This window comes from Thamnophis elegans, chromosome 7 (assembly GCF_009769535.1).
Source record: "Thamnophis elegans isolate rThaEle1 chromosome 7, rThaEle1.pri, whole genome shotgun sequence".
Taxonomy (NCBI): domain Eukaryota; kingdom Metazoa; phylum Chordata; class Lepidosauria; order Squamata; family Colubridae; genus Thamnophis; species Thamnophis elegans.
In genome coordinates this window covers 58325966-58344533 of record NC_045547.1, presented here as the reverse complement: position 1 = coordinate 58344533, position 18568 = coordinate 58325966, and the positions used below count along the sequence as shown (strand labels likewise).

The following is an 18568-nucleotide window of genomic DNA, read 5'->3' as shown; positions in this document are numbered from 1 at the left end:
TTTTTACTATCAGTAGCTCTTATTCTGACCCAGGAAAAATGTCCAATTAGTAAGGAAGCAAAAATGATGAGGAGGATGAGGAAGAGTATTTGCATCTGCCTTTGTCTGCTGGCTCAATGATTCCTTGCTTAGCAAAGAATAATGCAGCATGCAATATGTTCATTGAGTAATAGAACTTATTCAGAAGTTTTGCTCAATTCTGGAGATAAGAAAAAAAGTCTAAATGTTTATTCAGTTATCAGTGTAACTTTTCAGATTGATTTATTTGCTTTATAGGTAGATGTTGTGGCCCAGCAGGAGCCGTTGGAGCTGCCACCAGACTCTGATAGCGAGGGACCCTATGAGTCAGCTCTGGAGAATGTGGAGGACCCTGGACAGGGTTCCGACTCCAAGCAGGGCGTAGAGAGGCTGGTTGGCCACCAGGAAGCGCCTGAGCCTTGGACCAGTGGGGAGGAGACAAGGGAGAATGATCCGGACGCCAGTAGTGAGTTGTTCCTAGATGCCTGGCATCGAAGAGCTAATAGGCATTAGGAACAGTTGCGCAAGTACAGGAGGTAATTGCACTCTGCTCGTGGTCATTAGGCTCCTCTCCAGACTATAAAAAGACTGCTTGCGCACACGTCCCTCTTGCAGAAGTCAACGCAGGAACTAATGTTGGAGAACATTATGGTGAGCTTGGAAGGCTGGATTGCTGCCAAGCCTTATCTGTGCTAGATTGCTGCCCAAGCTTGCCTGTGCCGGTTTGCTGCCAAGGACCTGTCTGTCTGTTAATTAAATGCCGTAACTTATCTTTGGCTTGGAGTGTGTGTTGGTGTGGGACAAGGGGGGTCAGAACAGGTAGCTCACCAAATTAACAATGTGATCATTTCGGTAAGAAGTTACTGATTAATTTTAAACTATGCCATGCTCTACGCTTTGCAATAGCTTATAACATTTCTTATGATTACAATAATAGACCTTCTGGTATCGTCAATCATTTGTTCTGTTGTTGGTAAAAATATGCTATCAGATTTATACAGTAATTACTGAAATTTAGTTAATTGTTATCAAGTTGGATTCAGTTCCTGCCAATTATATGAAGAAATATTTTTCCATTCTGAATTATTTTTACTTGTAACTTGTAACTCTTCCAAAGACATACCAATAATATCTTTGATGTCAGCAATCTACCTGATCCATTATCTTCTTTTTTTTTTACTTCTCTAAACCTTACCAAACACTTTCCACCATCTGCTTGCATTCATATATATAGTCCAAGGTGTTCATACTGTCTCCATAGCCACAATTGAAAGGCTGCGTGCTCATGCTTTGTCATTGCCAGTCTCTGCAGTCTCTTTTATCACAAAAAGCCATTGCTTTGAACTATTCTTTGTTAGAAGTGTGCAGTATTAGTATCTGAAGTGGGAAAGATGCTTCCTATCTAAAGTATGTGCTTGTTGTAGTATTCTGTTGGCAGAACCTTACAGAAGATGCACAATCCTAGAAAAATATGTGCTTGAGTTATGTGGGCAGTAACATGACATAATCAAATCATCTTGTAAACAGAGGTTCCTCCAGAATTTTGCCATTTTGCAATTAAGATAATCCAAGAACAATTCTATACCATTCCTAGTATTGCATTTAATGTTTCTTGCAATTTTCTATATAATTTATTCTATCATTGTGTCCTTTTAGACAAGTTCAAACTGCCAGACCAGATGATTTACATCCCAAAATATTGAAAATGCTGGCTGATGTGATCTCGGAACCACTGAACAAAATCTTTCAGAGTTCCTGGAGAAGGGAGGAACTGCCAAGAATTAGAAAAGAACTGATGTTATTCCAATATTCAGGAAGGGGAAAAGTGAATCCAGGAAACTAGGGATTAATCAGCCTGACATCATTACTTGGGAAAATTCTGGAAAAAATAATCAAGCAAGAGATTTGTGAGCACTTAGAAATGAGCAACCACTAGAAGCCAACATGGGTTTGTTAAAAACAAAACATGTCAGGCAAACTTTTCTGCCTTCTTTGATAAAATGACTAAATTAGTGGATCAGAAAAAGGCTGTGGATATACTTTACTTGGACTTCAGTAAGACATTTGACAAAGTAAACCACAGGCTATTTTTTGGTAAGCTAGAACAATGTGGGATAGACAGGAGCATCACCAGATGGATTCACAGTTGATTGATCAACCATACTTAGCATATAGTCTTAATGGAACTATATCTACATAGAAGGAAGCATGGCACAGCGTATCTCAAGGTTTTGTCTTGAGCCAAGTGCTCTTCAACATTTTGATAAATGATCTACATGAGGGGATAGAAGGGACACTCATCAATTTTGCAGACACCAAACTGGGGAGAATTGCCAACACTTTGAGAAATAGACACAAGACTCGGAAGGATCTTGAAAGACTTCAGCGTTGGGCCCTATCCAACAAGATGCAGTTCAGTAGGGAGAAAAGTAAGGTCCTGAACTTAGGCAGGAAAAAAACCCCAAATGTACAAATACAAAATAGGTGGCAGTTGAGTTGATAGTAGTAACTGTGAGAGGGATCTAGGTATCCTAGTGGACCATTACTTAAATATGAGCCAATAGTGTACTGCCGCTGCCCAAAAAAGCTATTGGAATCCTAGACTGCATCAATAGCATCAAAAATAGATCCTAGAGATCCTAGAAAGGGTGTAGAGAAGAGCGACAAAGATGATAAGGGATGAAAAGGGGTGTCAAACTGGAGTTCTTTGAGGATCAGCATTGTAGTTCTCCGCGGGCTGGTGTGAGATGGGATGGACACCTCCTGCAGCACGCTACTGGCCCATTTTGGTGCTGCAGGAAGCCATCCAGGCCAATAATGGGGTGCAGGGGCCTCATGTGGCCCCATTGCACCCTGTTTTGGCCAGCAGTGTGGCAGGAGGCCATCCAGGCAAAAAACGGAGCATGGGCGCACACTTCCCCATGCCCCTTTTTGGCTGCCAGAGGCACCATGGGCTGGTTCTTTGCTATTTCCAGGCTGGCACCATGGGGATCTGACCCATGGGCCTTGAGTTTTATACCCCTGATCTAGAGGCTAAACTGTATGGTTAAGGAATTAGATATGTTTAGCTCTAGGACAATGAAGAGAAGGACTAGGAGTAACATAAGAACTGTCTTCCAGTGTTTTGGGCTGTCACAGGTATAAGAGGGTTGACTTATTCCACAAAGCACCTGAGGGCAAGACAATAAGTAAAGGGTGAAAGCTGATTAAAAAGAGACCCAAGCTGGAACTAAGGAAACATTTATTGAAAGTTAGAATAATTAATCAATGGAACAGTTGCCTCCCAGAGTTAGGGATGTTCCATCACTGTAGATCTTCAAAAAGAGACTGGACTGCAATTTGCCCAGGATGCAATAATTGGGCAGGCAGTTGGACTAGAAGATCTCCCTTTTAGATCTACAATTCTGTGATTCCTAATAGATGCACAGCTTTGTACTGATTCTTCCTGGATCTCCATTACTTTTAACAGTTAAAATCCTATTGTTTACTAGGTTATAATCAAGCTCATACAGTACTTAGTATATTTTATTGAATATTACTCCCACTCTATTCCATTGTATAGACATGCCATGAATAATTTATAATAATCTGAAATTAATTGTTCCATTCCAATTCATCTATATTCACTTATTCCTAAGGTATTCAGTTTGGCATGCTTCATATTCACTTTGATACATATATCTAATATTTCAAATACACACACACCCTTGTAAATCACCTCTTTCAATATTGGAAGATTTGTCTTTCAATATTGGTAGCGTAAATGTAACCATGATCTAATCAAGGAGGGTGCTTAGCTAACAAAAGCAAATCTTTCATCAAGAAAATATTTGGAGAATTAAACTGTATGGCATACTGTATTTCTACCTTTCTTTTTGAAATATGTATATAGAGAGAAAGAATTATGGAAATAATAAGGATTATTAAAAGCCAAGCTCAAACTTTATCAACAATTTAAAATGCCAAGTTATGGTTGCAAATTTGATTCTGAATTGCAGACAAATTTGCAATTCATATCTTTAGCTGAAATATGATGTTGTCATATGGGGAAATATTTTCCTATAAGATTGTGAAAGTGTTCAATTGTTAAAAATACTAAGAAAATAGAAAAAATATAATTAATAATAACTAAAATTATATATTTGAAAAAGAAATGCAGAAATACAATATGAACCAAATGATTGGTTAAAACCAGGTACGAATGCAAAAGCTACGTACTCCCAAATGTTGCTGCTACTCACTTAATACATAAACCAAAGACAGAGTGAACATATAAAACCATCTAGAAATGCAGAGCAGTAGGGATTGTTAGTAAAAATTGTGACATTTAAAGCTGAATCATATATGCAATATTAAGATAAATATCCTACCACTATATTTAATTCATGGTTGGTTTTGAGCAGCTCCTTAGGAATGGTACAAGAAACAGACTGCAACTTCAAGGTGATGTTCTCACAACTCTTGTTTCCAACTTTTAATACTTCGCCTTTAACAGCTTCAGAGTCAATGTTACTTCCCTAAAAAAAGTTACATTAATTAAACGTAAAGAGAGAAGTAGTAAAACAAAAGGCAGAATGAACACTAGATTGTATTTATTCTTTCCATAGTTAAAAAAATGCCATAAGAAATGCCATTTCTTAGTGGCCATTACAATAGATTAAACAAGGTTACTTGGTCTCTAAAAGTTAGCCAATGATTCAAGCAGAAACATTTCACATTTGAAATAATTACAGACAGACACTAAATTTGCTTCCTAAAATCCCCCAATAATTATTTATTACTCAAATCAAAGTTAGCTTAAGAGAAGCTTAAGAATGTCTAAATAAGTTAACAATTTGTTGCCTGTCACTGTGATTGAATGGAGTTCAATGGGAATAAAACTAAATTATTTACAGACATACAGGTAGTCCTCAAGTTGACTTATTTATTTATTTATTTATTTATTTATTTATTTATTTATTTATTTATTTATTAAAATTTATATGCCGCCCAATCCCGAAGGACACCGGGCGGCTTACAAAAGAAGAAAAAGAGAAAGGGAAAAAAATAAGAAAAAAGACAGTTTAAAATCACAAAACCACATGCATTCATTCTAACCGGGGCTGGACCTCAACAATGAGGTCAATAGCCCCAGGCCTGCCGGAACAGCCAGGTTTTTACAGGTTTCCTGAAGGCCATGAGAGTGGGTATGGTCCGGATCTCTGGGGGTAGCTGATTCCAGAGAGTCGGAGCAGCCACAGAGAAGGCTCTCCTCCGGAGGCCTGCCAGCTGACACTGTCTGGCTGACGGCATCTGAAGGAGGCCCAATCTGTGGGATCTTACCGGCCACTGGGAGGTATGTGGCAGTAGGCGGTCTCGAAGTTATGACGATTGAGCCCAAAATTTATGTTGCTAAGTAAGAAGTTTGTTGTGAGTTTTACTCCATTTTATGACTTTTCTTGCCACATTTATTAGATATAGATAAAGATATAGATAAATTTATTTATAGGCCGCCCTTTTCCCTGAGGGGACTCAGGGCGGCTGACAACGTATAGGGAAGGGAGTACACACAATGACATATAAAAACAGTACGTAATTAAAAATAGAAGCAACATTCATCATTCGGGAGGGGACGGATTATAATCTTTAACCCCAGGCCTGACGGGATATCCAGATCTTGAGGGCTGTGCGGAAGGTCTGGAGGGTGGTGAGGGTACGAATCTCCACGGGGAGATCGTTCCAAAGGGTCGGAGCTACTACTGAAAAGGCTCTCCTCCGCGTAGTTGCCAGTCGACACTGACTGGCGGATGGAACTCGGAGGAGGCCTAATCTGTGTGATCTAATAGGTCGCAGGGAGGTAATTGGCAGGAGGCGGTCTCTCAAGTACCCAGATCCACTACCATGGAGGGCTTTATGGGTGGTAAGTAGCACCTTGAAGCGCACCCGGAGATCAACAGGTAGCCAGCACAGCTCGCGGAGGATAGGTGTTATGTGGGCGAACCGAGGTGCACCCACAATCACTCGCGCGGCCGCATTCTGTACTAGCTGAAGTCGCCGGATGCTCTTCAAGGGTAGCCCCATGTAGAGCACGTTGCAGTATTCCAGCCTAGAGGTTACAAGGGCACGAGTGACTGTTGTGAGAGCCTCCCGGTTCAGGTAGGGTCGCAACTGGCGCACCAGGCGAACCTGGGCAAATGCCCCCCTGGTCACAGCCGACAGATGGTGATCAAAGGTCAGCTGTGGGTCCAGGAGGACTCCCAAGTTGCGAACCCTGTCTGAGGGGTATAATATTTGGCCCCCCAGCCTGAGTGATGGAACACTAGCCAAATTATTGGGAGGGAAGCACAACAGCCACTCGGTCTTTTCCGGGTTGAGTACAAGCTTGTTAGTCCTCATCCAGTCCCTAATGGCTTCAAGACCCCGGTTCATCACGTTCCATTAAGTGAACCTGGGCTTTCTCATTGACTTCACCTGCCAGAAAGTCACAGAAGGTGATCACATGACGCTGAGACACAGCAATAGTCATACATATGAACCAGTTCTCAACGATCCAAATGTAAATCACGTGACCAGAGGGATGCTACAAGAGTCATAAGTGTGAAAAATGGTCATAAGTCATTTTTTTCCAGTGCTGTTGTAACTTTGAATAGTCACTAAATGATCTGTTGTAAGTCGAGGACTCCTGTACTAAGTCAGGGGTGTCAAACTCAATTTCATTGAGGGCCGCATCAGCATTATGGTTGCCCTCAAAGGGCCAGTTGCATGTAAGACTAGGACAACTCACAGAGGTCAGGTGGGTGTGGCTGGGTAGGCGTGACTTGGCGGTAACAGCCAGGTAGATGCAACTAGGTAGACGTGGTTGTGTTGAGGTGGCCGGCTCAACACCGCTCACTGAGCACAGTTGACTCAGGACGGCTGGGGTTGGGATGGAATATGTCGCACTGGCTAACTTGACATGGGGACAATTCCATGCCCCATAAGCGTGTCTCCCCAAACTGCTGGCAGCCAGGTGCATGCACACATGCACACACACACCACATTCAAAGTTTGGGGACTTTTATCCACAGAGGAAGGAAAGGGCCTTCTCCCCAAATCCAGGTATGATTATGCAAGCTCAGATTATGACAACCACGTGCGAGGAACTGAAGGAACACAGCCAGAGAACAGTTTTAACTCCACTTTATTGCTCCAACTTTCCCCCAAACATCCCCACATTTACTGCAAGTCCTGGAGCAAAGCTCTCACACGCACCTCCGACTGCCTCTGGCTGCAAGTAGTCCAGCAAGCAAAGTTAGCAACCAAGACAAGTAGACTAGTAAGCAAAGTTAGCAAGGCAGCAAACAAGGAAAGTACTCCAACGAGGCAGGCAAATAGGGCAAGGCACACAAGACAAAGCACAACAAAATCCAGATGTCAGAAACTGCACGTGAGGCTCCACAGATTCAACAATTGTTCCCAACAAATGCCCTGCCCAACAGGATCTCTTTAAATCTCATTCCCCAGGGGAAGAAGGGCAGGGTGCCCTCTTCCCGAGTCATCAGGTTGCCCTGTGCTGATCCCACCTCCTGTGCTGGGGGAATAGAGGGGAGGTAACTGCTTGTTGCCGAAGCTCCTTTGCTCATGTGCCTGCCCTGCCCTGCCCTCCCCCCTCCCTTGGCTTGTCCTCCTGTGCACCCTCTCCCTAACTGACAACTCTTCCCAAGCTGAGGGACGCAGGAATGCCTCTTCCTCCTCCTCTGGTCATTTCTCCGAGGTCTGTCTCATCCTCCACCTCAGACTCAGACTCCGATGGGGCCATGATAGAGATGTGGATAAAAGTCTCTAACCTTGGAATGGTATGTGCGTGCACAGCATGCCAAAGGAGACACTCTTCTCCCAATCACAGACATCATTGGCATTTCCCTGTCCAGTGCTCCCTCCCAGCAAAGCAGGAGGTGAGGGGCAAAGCTGCTGCACGTGGAAGTGTGGAAGAGAAAGTCTGCAGGAAGCAGTTGCCTCCAAGTCCAACTTCTGCCTTAACAGATCTCTGGAGAACCAGAGGAAGAGGCAGGGAATCAGTGGTCCCTGGTCCTGCACAAGGGAGGCTGGCCCTTCTCAAAAGGGAATCCCCACTGCCAATTGTGTGCAGTAAGGATGCTGGCTTGATGTGGTCGTCTTCCCTCATGCAGTTCCGACACCACCCATTCCTCCTCTCCAGACATCTGTCAAGGCAGAAGTTGGACTGCTTCCAGCAAATTTTCTCCTCCGTGCTTCCATGCACAGCAGCTTCATTCTCTGCCTCTGGGGGGGGGGGGGGAGGCAAGGCTGGGAGGGGGGAATCAGAAGTCTCCAATGGAGGAAGGTGAGACCAAGGCAAATGCTAAAGCTTCACCATCCCTCTCAGGCCATGCAGAAGACCCTCAAATGGTGGTACAGGCTGCCTGGATCCCTGGACAGAGGGCAAGTGCCTAGCCCAGTTCCCCGGGCATGAAAACCTCACAGGCCAGCCAGGCCTCGCTTCCCTGAGGAAGCATCCAGCCACGCCTATCTCTTCGAGGCTGCTGCTGCTGTGCTCGCTCTCCTTGGCCAAGTTGCTCATGGTGGGTGCGGGAGGGCAAAGTGCATGGGTCAGGCCCACTCCTTCTCTACATGAGGAGACCTGTATTTGTAAGCAAAGCATACTCAGAGATAAGATGGAAAACCACCAGGAGAGGCAAGGAAGAGGGGGCAAGAGTATGGCAAAAGGGCAGCAGGGCTGCTAGTGGCCAAGTGATAAGGCAGGGCTTTCCTCAGACCCTCCTTCCCTCATTCCAATGTCCCTCTCTCCCTCCTTCCTCCCCCTCCCTCCTTCCCTGCCTCCCTCCTTCTCATCTCCTTCCTTCCTTCCCTGCCTCCCTCCTTCTCATCTCCTTCCTTCTTTCCTCCCTCAAAGGGACGAGGGGAGGGAAACTGTGGCAGTACTGTCGGTGGCTGTGGCTTTCCCGCAAAGGGACAGGAAGTGGGGTAGGATACAGCGGGTGAAAGGAAAGCACTCATGGTCTGGCTGGCAAGCGGGCCATGGAGGCAGTTGAGGTGCTGGTAGTGGGCACGTCGCTGCTGCTGGAGCTCTACTGTGCACTGATCTACAACAACTTTGTGGTGGCCACCAGGCTGCAATGCAGTCACCCTGTGAGGAAAGACAGTCCCGTCTTGCCCCACAGGCTGACCACATTTCAGCAGCTCACAAGTGCGTCCCTTTCACTGGGGATGACCCCAGCCCCTGTACGACAAAGCGCTTCCCTTTCACCAGGAACACCAGCTCCCACGCAAATATTTAATGTTTGGTAATTGTTTGTTTGGGAGTTACAGTTATTTTGTAAGTCTCTGGAAATCTTATGCATATATAATCATGTTTTAGGGAACTACACATAGGTTACATACATATTTGCTGAAAGGTAACATCTACAATTGCATTTTGGGAGGGAAATTTCTGGAGGTAAGGAAGCTGGTGGATCTGAGACTGGCATGTATTTGCAATGGTGGCAATGTCCCAGTGTGATATGATTGCCATTTGTGACCTCCCAAGCTGGCTTACGACAAGCAAAGTCAATGGGGGAAGCTGGATTAGTTCAACGGCTACATTATTTGAAAAGGTGGTAAAATTGGGCACAAACTTTAACAGCCACCTTATTTTTTTGTTCCAGTTGTGGCCATAAGATGAAAACTACCTGTATAAATTAATGATTATTTGACAGGGATTGTAATTTAGAAAAACTCTTTAAAGCGCTATGCAAAGGAACTTTAATTTGCTACATGTTTCAGAGCCAATTCGCAATTTAATGAGTTTATATGCCGCCCAATCCCAGGGGACTCTGGGCGGCTTATAAATACGAAATGAAATAAAATAACACACAGGGGGAGAATACAAACAATACAAACAATTTAAAAAACACAACATATATTCGGTTTTACTGGGGGTTGAACCTGATTTGAAAATCAGCAACCCCAGGCCTGTCGGAACAGCCAGGTTTTGGTGGCTTTTTGGAAGGCCACGAGGGTGGGAAGGGTCCGGATCTCTGCTGGTAGCTCGTTCCATAGAACCGGAGCAGCTACAGAAAAGGCTCTCCCCCAGTGGTCGCCAGTCGGCATTGTCCAGTCGATGGCACCCGGAGGAGACCTAGCCTGTGGGTTCTTATTGGACGTTGGGAGGTGTGTAGCAGGAGACGGTCTCTCAGATATCCAGGTCCAATGCCATGTAGGGCTTTAAAGGTAATCACCAGCACTTTGTAGCACGCCCGGAGACTAATAGGGAGCCAGTGCAGCTCGCGGAGGATAGGTACACCCGATATCGCTCACGCAGCTGCATTCTGGACCAACTGCAGTCTCCGAACACTCTTCAAGGGCAGCCCCATGTAGAGTGCATTGCAGTAATTGAGCCTTGAGGTGACGAGGGCATGAGTGACCATTTGAACTGCCTCCCGGTGCAGATAGGGTCGCAACTGGTGCACCAGGCAAACCTGGGCAAAAGCCCCCCTGGTCACAGCTGACAAATGATGTTCTAAAGTCAGCTGCGGATCCAGGAGGACACCCAAGTTGCGGGCCCTCTCTGAGGGGTTAAGCTTTCACCCCTCAGCCAATGTTATCGGTGCATTCCAAAATATGTTTACCAAAAAGCAAAAAAAGTGTGTGACCTACAATTTCACATTTCCATTCCAAGTTAATGAAATAAAATCAAGAGGGAAGGTTATCTCTCAACATCCAAAGAAATTAATGGCATAGGTGGAGGACAGAGGGGAGACTCAAGAATTGCCTTGATGAGATAATGGATTGGAATGATTAGGGGTACATCCCTTTCAACTGAGTTTTTATTTTGCATCTATATGAAACTTCAGGGACCAACTCTGAAATAATACTCATTTGGCAGGCACAAGGAGGAGAATGTTGATTGCTGCTTCTAACTGAAATGTCTGTAACAAAACTCTTCAACCAGGTTCACAATTTGTCCTATGAGTTTTAGTTGCTCCCTGTTACATGTTTTCAGAGGATGTTTTTAAAACCTCTTAAATTATTTTAACATTGACTGTATTTACAAATAAGTTTTAAAGTATCTGAATAAATATATAGGCACACATATGTAACTATTTAAGTAGTTTTTCTTGAACTCACTTTTAATTTGCATGTATTTATTTATTGGAAGCAAAATGTGCCCCATTAGTTACTGCAAATAAAAGCTTTTCTGTTCTGGCACTAATTAAAAAACAGTTCAAAAACTCTTTTGGTAAGAACTTTTTGAACATTGAATTAAGTGATCACTTAATTTTGTGCTGTGTTTGCTTAATGACAACATAACAAAGCATGATCATGAAGCGTGTAAACTTGAGTATTTGTACTTATTTGAAAATTCATTTCACCAATTGGAGCTCTGGAACATGCTGTATGTTTTAAAATCAATGCACAGCTATGGACACACATATCTTACAATATCCCAACATTTTTTTTGAACAATGCTTTCTCAATTCTTATTTGGAACTCCTCTTGTTTATGAGATTTACTGATGAAATTTCCACCATCTGGAGTCCTGGAAAAGAATCTCTCATCAAATTTTATAAAAGGCTTGAACAACTTCACCCGACCTTCAACTTTCAACTTAACCCACTGAGTGCATTTCTTCGTTGATGTTATGTTAAACTAACTGAATACCCCATGCTCTGCCATGAAACTATATGATCGGGCTTGATAAATCGACACTTACAGCTTGAAAATGAATGAATAGTTACCATCAATTTCTCCTATCACCTTTTCTCCTTCAGGCTTGCCCTACAGAAGCCTCTCTTCCTCTCCTATCCTCTTGTCCGTGACCCGTCAAAACCGCGGTCCACAAAAGCGCGCTCGACGAAAGCGCGCATTTGACGTCATCACAGTGCGACGAAAAAAATTAAAAATTGAAATAAAAATAAAATTAAAGCAAGCCGATTCACATAAAGGTAAGGGTTAGGTTTAGGGTTAGGTTAAGGGTTAGGGTTAGGTTTAGAGCGTTAGGGTTACGTTTAGCGTTAGGTTAAGGGTTAGCGTTAGGTTTAGCGTTAGGTTAAGGGTTAGGTTTAGGGTTAGATTTAGGGTTAGGTTAAGGGTTAGGTTTAGGGTTAGGTTTGGGGGGGTTAGGGTAAGGTTTTCGCTTTATTTTTACATTTATCGATCACAGCGCGATGTTTTCGTCGCGCTGTGATGACATCACATACACGCTTTCGTCAAGCGCGATTTTGTCGTCCGCGGTTTTGTGGTGGAACCCCCTTGTCTCCCTCAGCCTGGCCCCACAGAACCCTCCCCTATCCTCTCCTATCCACTTTTCTTCCTCAGGTTTGCCCCACAGAAGCCCCACCTATCCTCTCCTATTCTTTCCCTCAGGCTCCTCTCCAAATTCCCAGCCAGCAGGCTGAATGAAGTATATATATACAGTTACAACACGAAACAACAGGCACACAGCCAGCACCAAGATTTATAGAAAGACGGCAGCTCCGACCATGCTTTAAGCCCAAAACCCAGCCTGAAGATGGCGAGTAAGACCTCGCCGAAACATTGCCAAGACAATCTCAATCTTACATGTGAAAAGACCCGAATTCAACAAGACCAGCATACCTACACCTGTGAAAATCTACAAAAACATATATACATATACGTATACATACACATACACACATACATATACACACGCACACACACTTCCCATCCAATGAGATCAACAGACTTATCACCACAGAGAAATCAATTCCATGGGAGAACCTATTAAAAGACAGGCCACAGAAACCAAACAACATAATATTACTGACTGTCACTTTCAACTCACAGTTCAACCATTCAAACATATTGTTAATAAGCTATAAATCACTGTAGAAATATGCTGTGGTATCTCAGACACCATGTACAAGGCCCACTATTTGCAAAAGAACAAACTATTCATCCTGGACTAGTTCCCACAAGCAACCAGAAACAAAAGGAAGAGAATGCTAACATGGAAACCAGATCTTGCAATAAATCCACATGTTCAGATTTACAAAAACAACTTCTTCACAGACTTTAGTAACTTTACACACAAGATTCGGGGTCCCTTCACCTGCTCTTCCTCTAATGTGATATATACTATTACCAGGCAACAACGCCCCTCTGGATTTGATATCAGGCGGAAAAGAAGGATAAAGTAATCGCCAAGGATTTTAACCTCCCAGAACACTCCACTACAAATCTCAAAGGTTCTTCCAGAAATTTCACCAGCACAAACGAACAAGAGATTTCTGAAATTGCATGCATCAAAGGATTTTGGATATGAGCCACGGTGGCACAGTGGTTAGAGTGCAGTACTGCAGGCTACTTCTGGTGACTGCCGTCTGCCTGCAATTTGGCAGTTCAAATCTCACCAGGCTCAAGATTGACTCAGCCTTCCATCCTTCTGAGGTGGGTAAAATGAGGACCCAAAAAGGGGGAAATATGCTGACTCTGTAAACCATTTAGAGAGGGCTGTAAATCACTGTAAAGTGGTATATAAGGGTAAGTGCTATTGCTATTTCAGACAATCTTCATGTTTGCATTTTTAACATGTTATAAGTGTTATGTGATAAGGTACGTGAAATCTGCATATGTGTAACCATCTTGTTCTCATTTTCCTCCACTTTATCAAAATTTAAATTCCATATTAAATTATTCACTCCAAATATTTGATGCAGAAAGCTGCTGTTCAGAAAATTTTATAGTTTTTGATACAATTTGTTAGTCTGAAATGATATTCTCCTGTTTGTTTTTTACTATTATGGGAAGTTGCTCAGGGTTACTAACTTCACAACTATATCATGTACACTCTAAAGTATCAAAGCATAAAACTGATACTTTAAATTATTTTAAAAATAGGTTATTACCAACTGAAATGACAAACTGCATATTTTGTACTAAGAGAAAGGGAAAACATGTTTTCTTAATGTATGTGTAGTAAAGTTCATCTTTTATTTAGCTTAGTACCCAACCATCTTTTACCTTCTGAGATTAAAAACTATTCAGCAATCTGTCATTTTCAAATCTGCTTAAAATCATTATCACAGTTTTTGTATAACATAGTATCTGTTCAGCTAGATAGGCCATTAATAATGTAATGCCTCCATAATGGCCAAGATAATCACCAAGGTAAAAGCACGTATGTTATATAAAACCTTACCTTAATTATTACATTCTGACTTCCCTTGGAAATCAACAATGGTGTTTCAGAAATGGTAAAGTCAGGGTCATTCACATAATCAAAATTAAAACCAGATGAAGTGACACCATCAAAAATGAAAAACACTTTTGACACAAAAGGCAGCATCAGCTCATAGGCTTTCAGTGAAGGAGTTGTACAACAGATTATTTCAGAATCTGAACGACGGTCACATGCCTGTAAGAAAAACAAATTAAGTAGATGTATCTGCTAATATTATGTCTAAAACATTTTATATGAAGTTTTATCTTTTTGTTGTAATCACACTGCAGTTATATTTTCTTAAAGTGCATGAGCATTGAAAATTATATTGAATGGCTACTTATGCTGACAATAGAATCATAAGCAGGAAGAGATAAATTCTATGTTTCACTGATAGATGATGAATTATAAATTAATCTTTGTTTACTTATTTAAAATCCAAATCGACATATGTATAACGTCAATGCATACTGTTTTTTTTAATTTTGATTTCCCCATTTTCCTCAATTTAATACAGGTCTACATTTAGAGATCTGAGATAATTTGTTCCTACAGAAAATTATTTATGCAGCTATAAGACATTACTCAACTCAAAGTACAGAGGAAGTTCTATTTCCACTTAAAAAAACAAAGGTCTAGCAGAAATAATCATATTTAAATGTAGAATGATTTTATTTATTTTTAAAATGTAGATGCTGTCTTGAAAAAGAAATTTGCAAGAAAATCTTAACGAAGAGAGAGTATCAAATATTCAACATTGAAACATATTCTGAAGAAATTGAACATAAATCTGGACTGCCTTCTTTCAAGAATCTTTTAGTTCCAGTATAATGATAGTTGCTCTCCAGATGTTGCTGGTATACAACTCCCAATTACTCTAGATACCGTGACGCATAGTAAAGTATGTCTGAAGTTGTAGTTTAGACATATGTAGAAAATCACCAATTTTCAATCCTTACTTGTTGTTTATTTATCTTATTATCTTTTACTAATTTAACACATTTAACCAAATGGCAATCTAAAAGTGTCTTACTCTAAAAAAATGGATTAAACTAAATAACTTTCTTCAGATGACTTTTAATCCATTTGGTGAAATATTGCAAACCATTTTGTGCTTTATAAATATTCTAAATATCTTATGTAACAAGTATAAGGTATATTAAAGTATAAAAACTTAATACATGCAAGATTGATATGCAATTAGTTAGGATCTGATGCAATTCTTTCATTTTTCATAAGAACTATTTTAAACATTTTTCTTTGATCTTTTAAGGTATTCAAAAATGGATAATTACACAAAGAAGCAGTTGTACAGTGCAAAATAAACCTATAATACTAAACTACATTTCATTAATACAAATTCATTACACATCTTATCTACTGCAGAGTAACCAATGTCTTTTAAATTAATAACAGTGGCATTTGTAATCTAGTTTGTGGTCATCTATAAGAATGGGATCTGTAGCTCGTTACTTTATCTGCCTAGACTCTGAAAAGCATGCTTTCAGAGAATGATAAAAAAAAATCTAATAATGTTCTTTAGTGATGATGCAATGTGACTGATTGGAAAGGTCACAGTAAATCACATTTGTAGAGCCCCTACTGTTATGTTATTTGACACAATATTTTGACTTTGAAATTAGTTTTAAACAATTGAAAAATGTGATACTTTCATGACATAGTATATTGTTTCATTTTTTCCTTATAGATAATCAAACCAGTTAAGCCTAAATTAAAATGCATCCTATTTTAGGATGCATTTTAACTTAGTGTTATTTTTATAAATGTTGTTACTATAATATATAATTACTAAGTATGTGTATTTACAAAATAAATAGAAATATGTATTTGAGTGCTTACAATTGTTTTAAATAAAAAAGTTTCATTTGTATTTCAGTATTATTATTATTTTTATTTCCACCACCTGCACCTTTGAACACAAGTAGAATGCAGACTGTATGGAAGAAGGAACCTTTTCATAAAACCCACATGGCTTGTAAGACCCAGAAACAATAATGCAACCTCTGAATTAATGAATATAAACACAACCTATAAATCTAAAACTCCAATAACTAATTTAATTTTTCTTAACTTTGTGACATATACATAAAACTGGAAGAAGATCTATGTACTTAAGAGTACCATCAAGTGCGTGACTCAGATAAAGAGATAAAAAGTTATAGAGCCCAGACCATTACAATGCCTGAGTTAAAATATTTGAAATAGAATTCCAAATTTTGATGCATTAAAATGATTTGCATATCACACCAATTCATAATAGTTTAGGCTATTAGGAATTAGCATCAATGTGTGCTCTTTTCTCACCTAACTCTAATTTAGTATTAGTTTGTTAAGTATGACCTTGTGGTAAAGACAGATTAGAATGTGTAAATAAAGTCAGAGATATCCAGATAAATAAGAACTTTTGGATTTATGGATCAGATCAATATTAACATATTCAATTGGTATACTCAGGAAATGGTGAACAAGAGGTAAGGGTAAAAAACTAAAAATATATGGTAGCTCCATTTGTATATAACAGCCTCTATTTTTAAAATAGTGGTATGGTTGCATTTAAAACATTGAAAGGCTCACATGTTGTGCAAAGTAAATTTGTTTTAATTTAGTATGATCTGTGAACTATTCTTTTATTAGCTTTCTATTCCAGTGTTTAGAAAATTAGGATCATCTGGTATACTGTTAGCATACCATCACAGTTGACATGCATCTGAGATTGTTCTGAGGGCAGTTTGTATTATTATTTATAATGCAAAGTAATCTTCTAAAGTAGCATTATCTCAAGATTTATCATAACCATTTCAGATATACACATTTCAAATCTTTGTTTTGTTCTTTTGTTTATTGTTAAAAATATTTAAATTGAACACAGATAAATCTTTTGATGTGCCAATCATACATACTTTGATCAACGAATTTGTCTATATAAATCCAGTCTGTAGATACTTTTATGCATGCATTATTTCAAAACTGAAATACATTCAAATTATCTTTGTGCTGACATATTTTTCAAATTATTTGAAGACATTAAATCTTCTCCCTTAGATTTCACTATGGTGTGGTTGCAAGTCATGCAAAATGTGATCTGAACACATTTTTTTCCTGTTTGTGCTAGGTTTTTTTCCCTTCCCCCTCACATATGCACATACTTTTCAAGAAAAGGGGAAAAAATCAATATTGTTATTCTGGACAGAGAAATTAAATGCAACCACATATAGCAAGGAATTTACTATGCTTATTATTGCTTAATTTTGTGCATATTATTTATCTTTTCAAAGACTTGTAGAAAATAAGTTTGCCAGGTTATTTCTTGTTATAATCTCCAAGACAAACTATATTTTTTATAGTTATTCTATCTATCTATCTATCTATCTATCTATCTATCTATCTATCTATCTATCAATCAATCAATCATCTATCACATTTAGATTATGCCCATCTTCATTGTTGCAGCAATTATGTGCAGCTTACAAAAGCTTAAAAAGATAATACAAACGGTTAAAACAATTAAAATGGTGAGATAAAAAACTAAAAACCAAGAGAATAGGTGACATGGGACTGGGGATCTTCAGCCAACCCCAGCCTAGCACATCCTTATTGATGCCGCAGACCAACCAGCATAGTTTTAATGATCTTCAGGAACGCCAGATGTGTTAGAAGTTATTTCAAAGGGCAGGGGCCACAGCAGAAAATGGTTTTCTCCCGAACCCCACAGACAAATAGACAAATTGAGCAATAAAAATCATTTCATCCCTTTCTTTCATATGGTTATTAAACAGAATTATCATAAAGGACCTACACCAATGAACAGTACTCATGCCAAAACATAGCATTTAATTTTTGTTTGCAACAGTAGTTCGTTTTCACAGCATTGCTAACTTTAGATGCATCTGTACATACTCCTAAAAAAAACCCCAGCTCTATGAATATTCATTGGCATTTATATCCAGTTAAGTATGTATACAATTCCTGGATTGCTTCCATCTTCACTTACTGACTTGATGTATTTATTAACAGTAACAAAAAGCACAAAACTATTCCTGTTGTATCATACCATCAATCCATTTTTTTCCAACTGTCCCAACAATGGCTTTTGGGAAGCTTATAAAAATGGACAGGAAAATGACCTCTATCTTTTACTGTTGCTCATAAGTGATACTTCAGATATGTTACTTGGGCTTCAAGAAACAGAATACAGTTATAAAGCCCAGTATCCATTTAATACCCATAATTCATATTAAAATGTGTTTTCAGCAACTTACATATTGCATATTGTTGAAAGAAAAACAGCTTCTTCTTGCAAAAAGTTCAATAGACTAATAAAAGCATAACAAAATTTTATAACTCAAGGCTTACTAAAGTATTTCCTGACTC

General features: G+C 39.9%; 1 protein-coding gene across 3 annotated transcripts in view; it reads right to left on the bottom strand.

Annotated features, from left to right (window-relative positions):
- The window catches only part of MET (MET proto-oncogene, receptor tyrosine kinase), a 112800-nt gene that overhangs the window by 13572 nt on the left and 80660 nt on the right, over positions 1 to 18568 (bottom strand). For all 3 annotated transcript variants that reach the window (XM_032221554.1, XM_032221553.1, XM_032221552.1), the window contains 2 exons: positions 14156 to 14371; positions 4389 to 4535 (listed from right to left, as the gene is read on the bottom strand). In XM_032221554.1, the coding sequence (XP_032077445.1) occupies positions 4389 to 4535; positions 14156 to 14371 (363 nt within the window). The remainder of the gene's footprint in view (positions 1 to 4388; positions 4536 to 14155; positions 14372 to 18568) is intronic.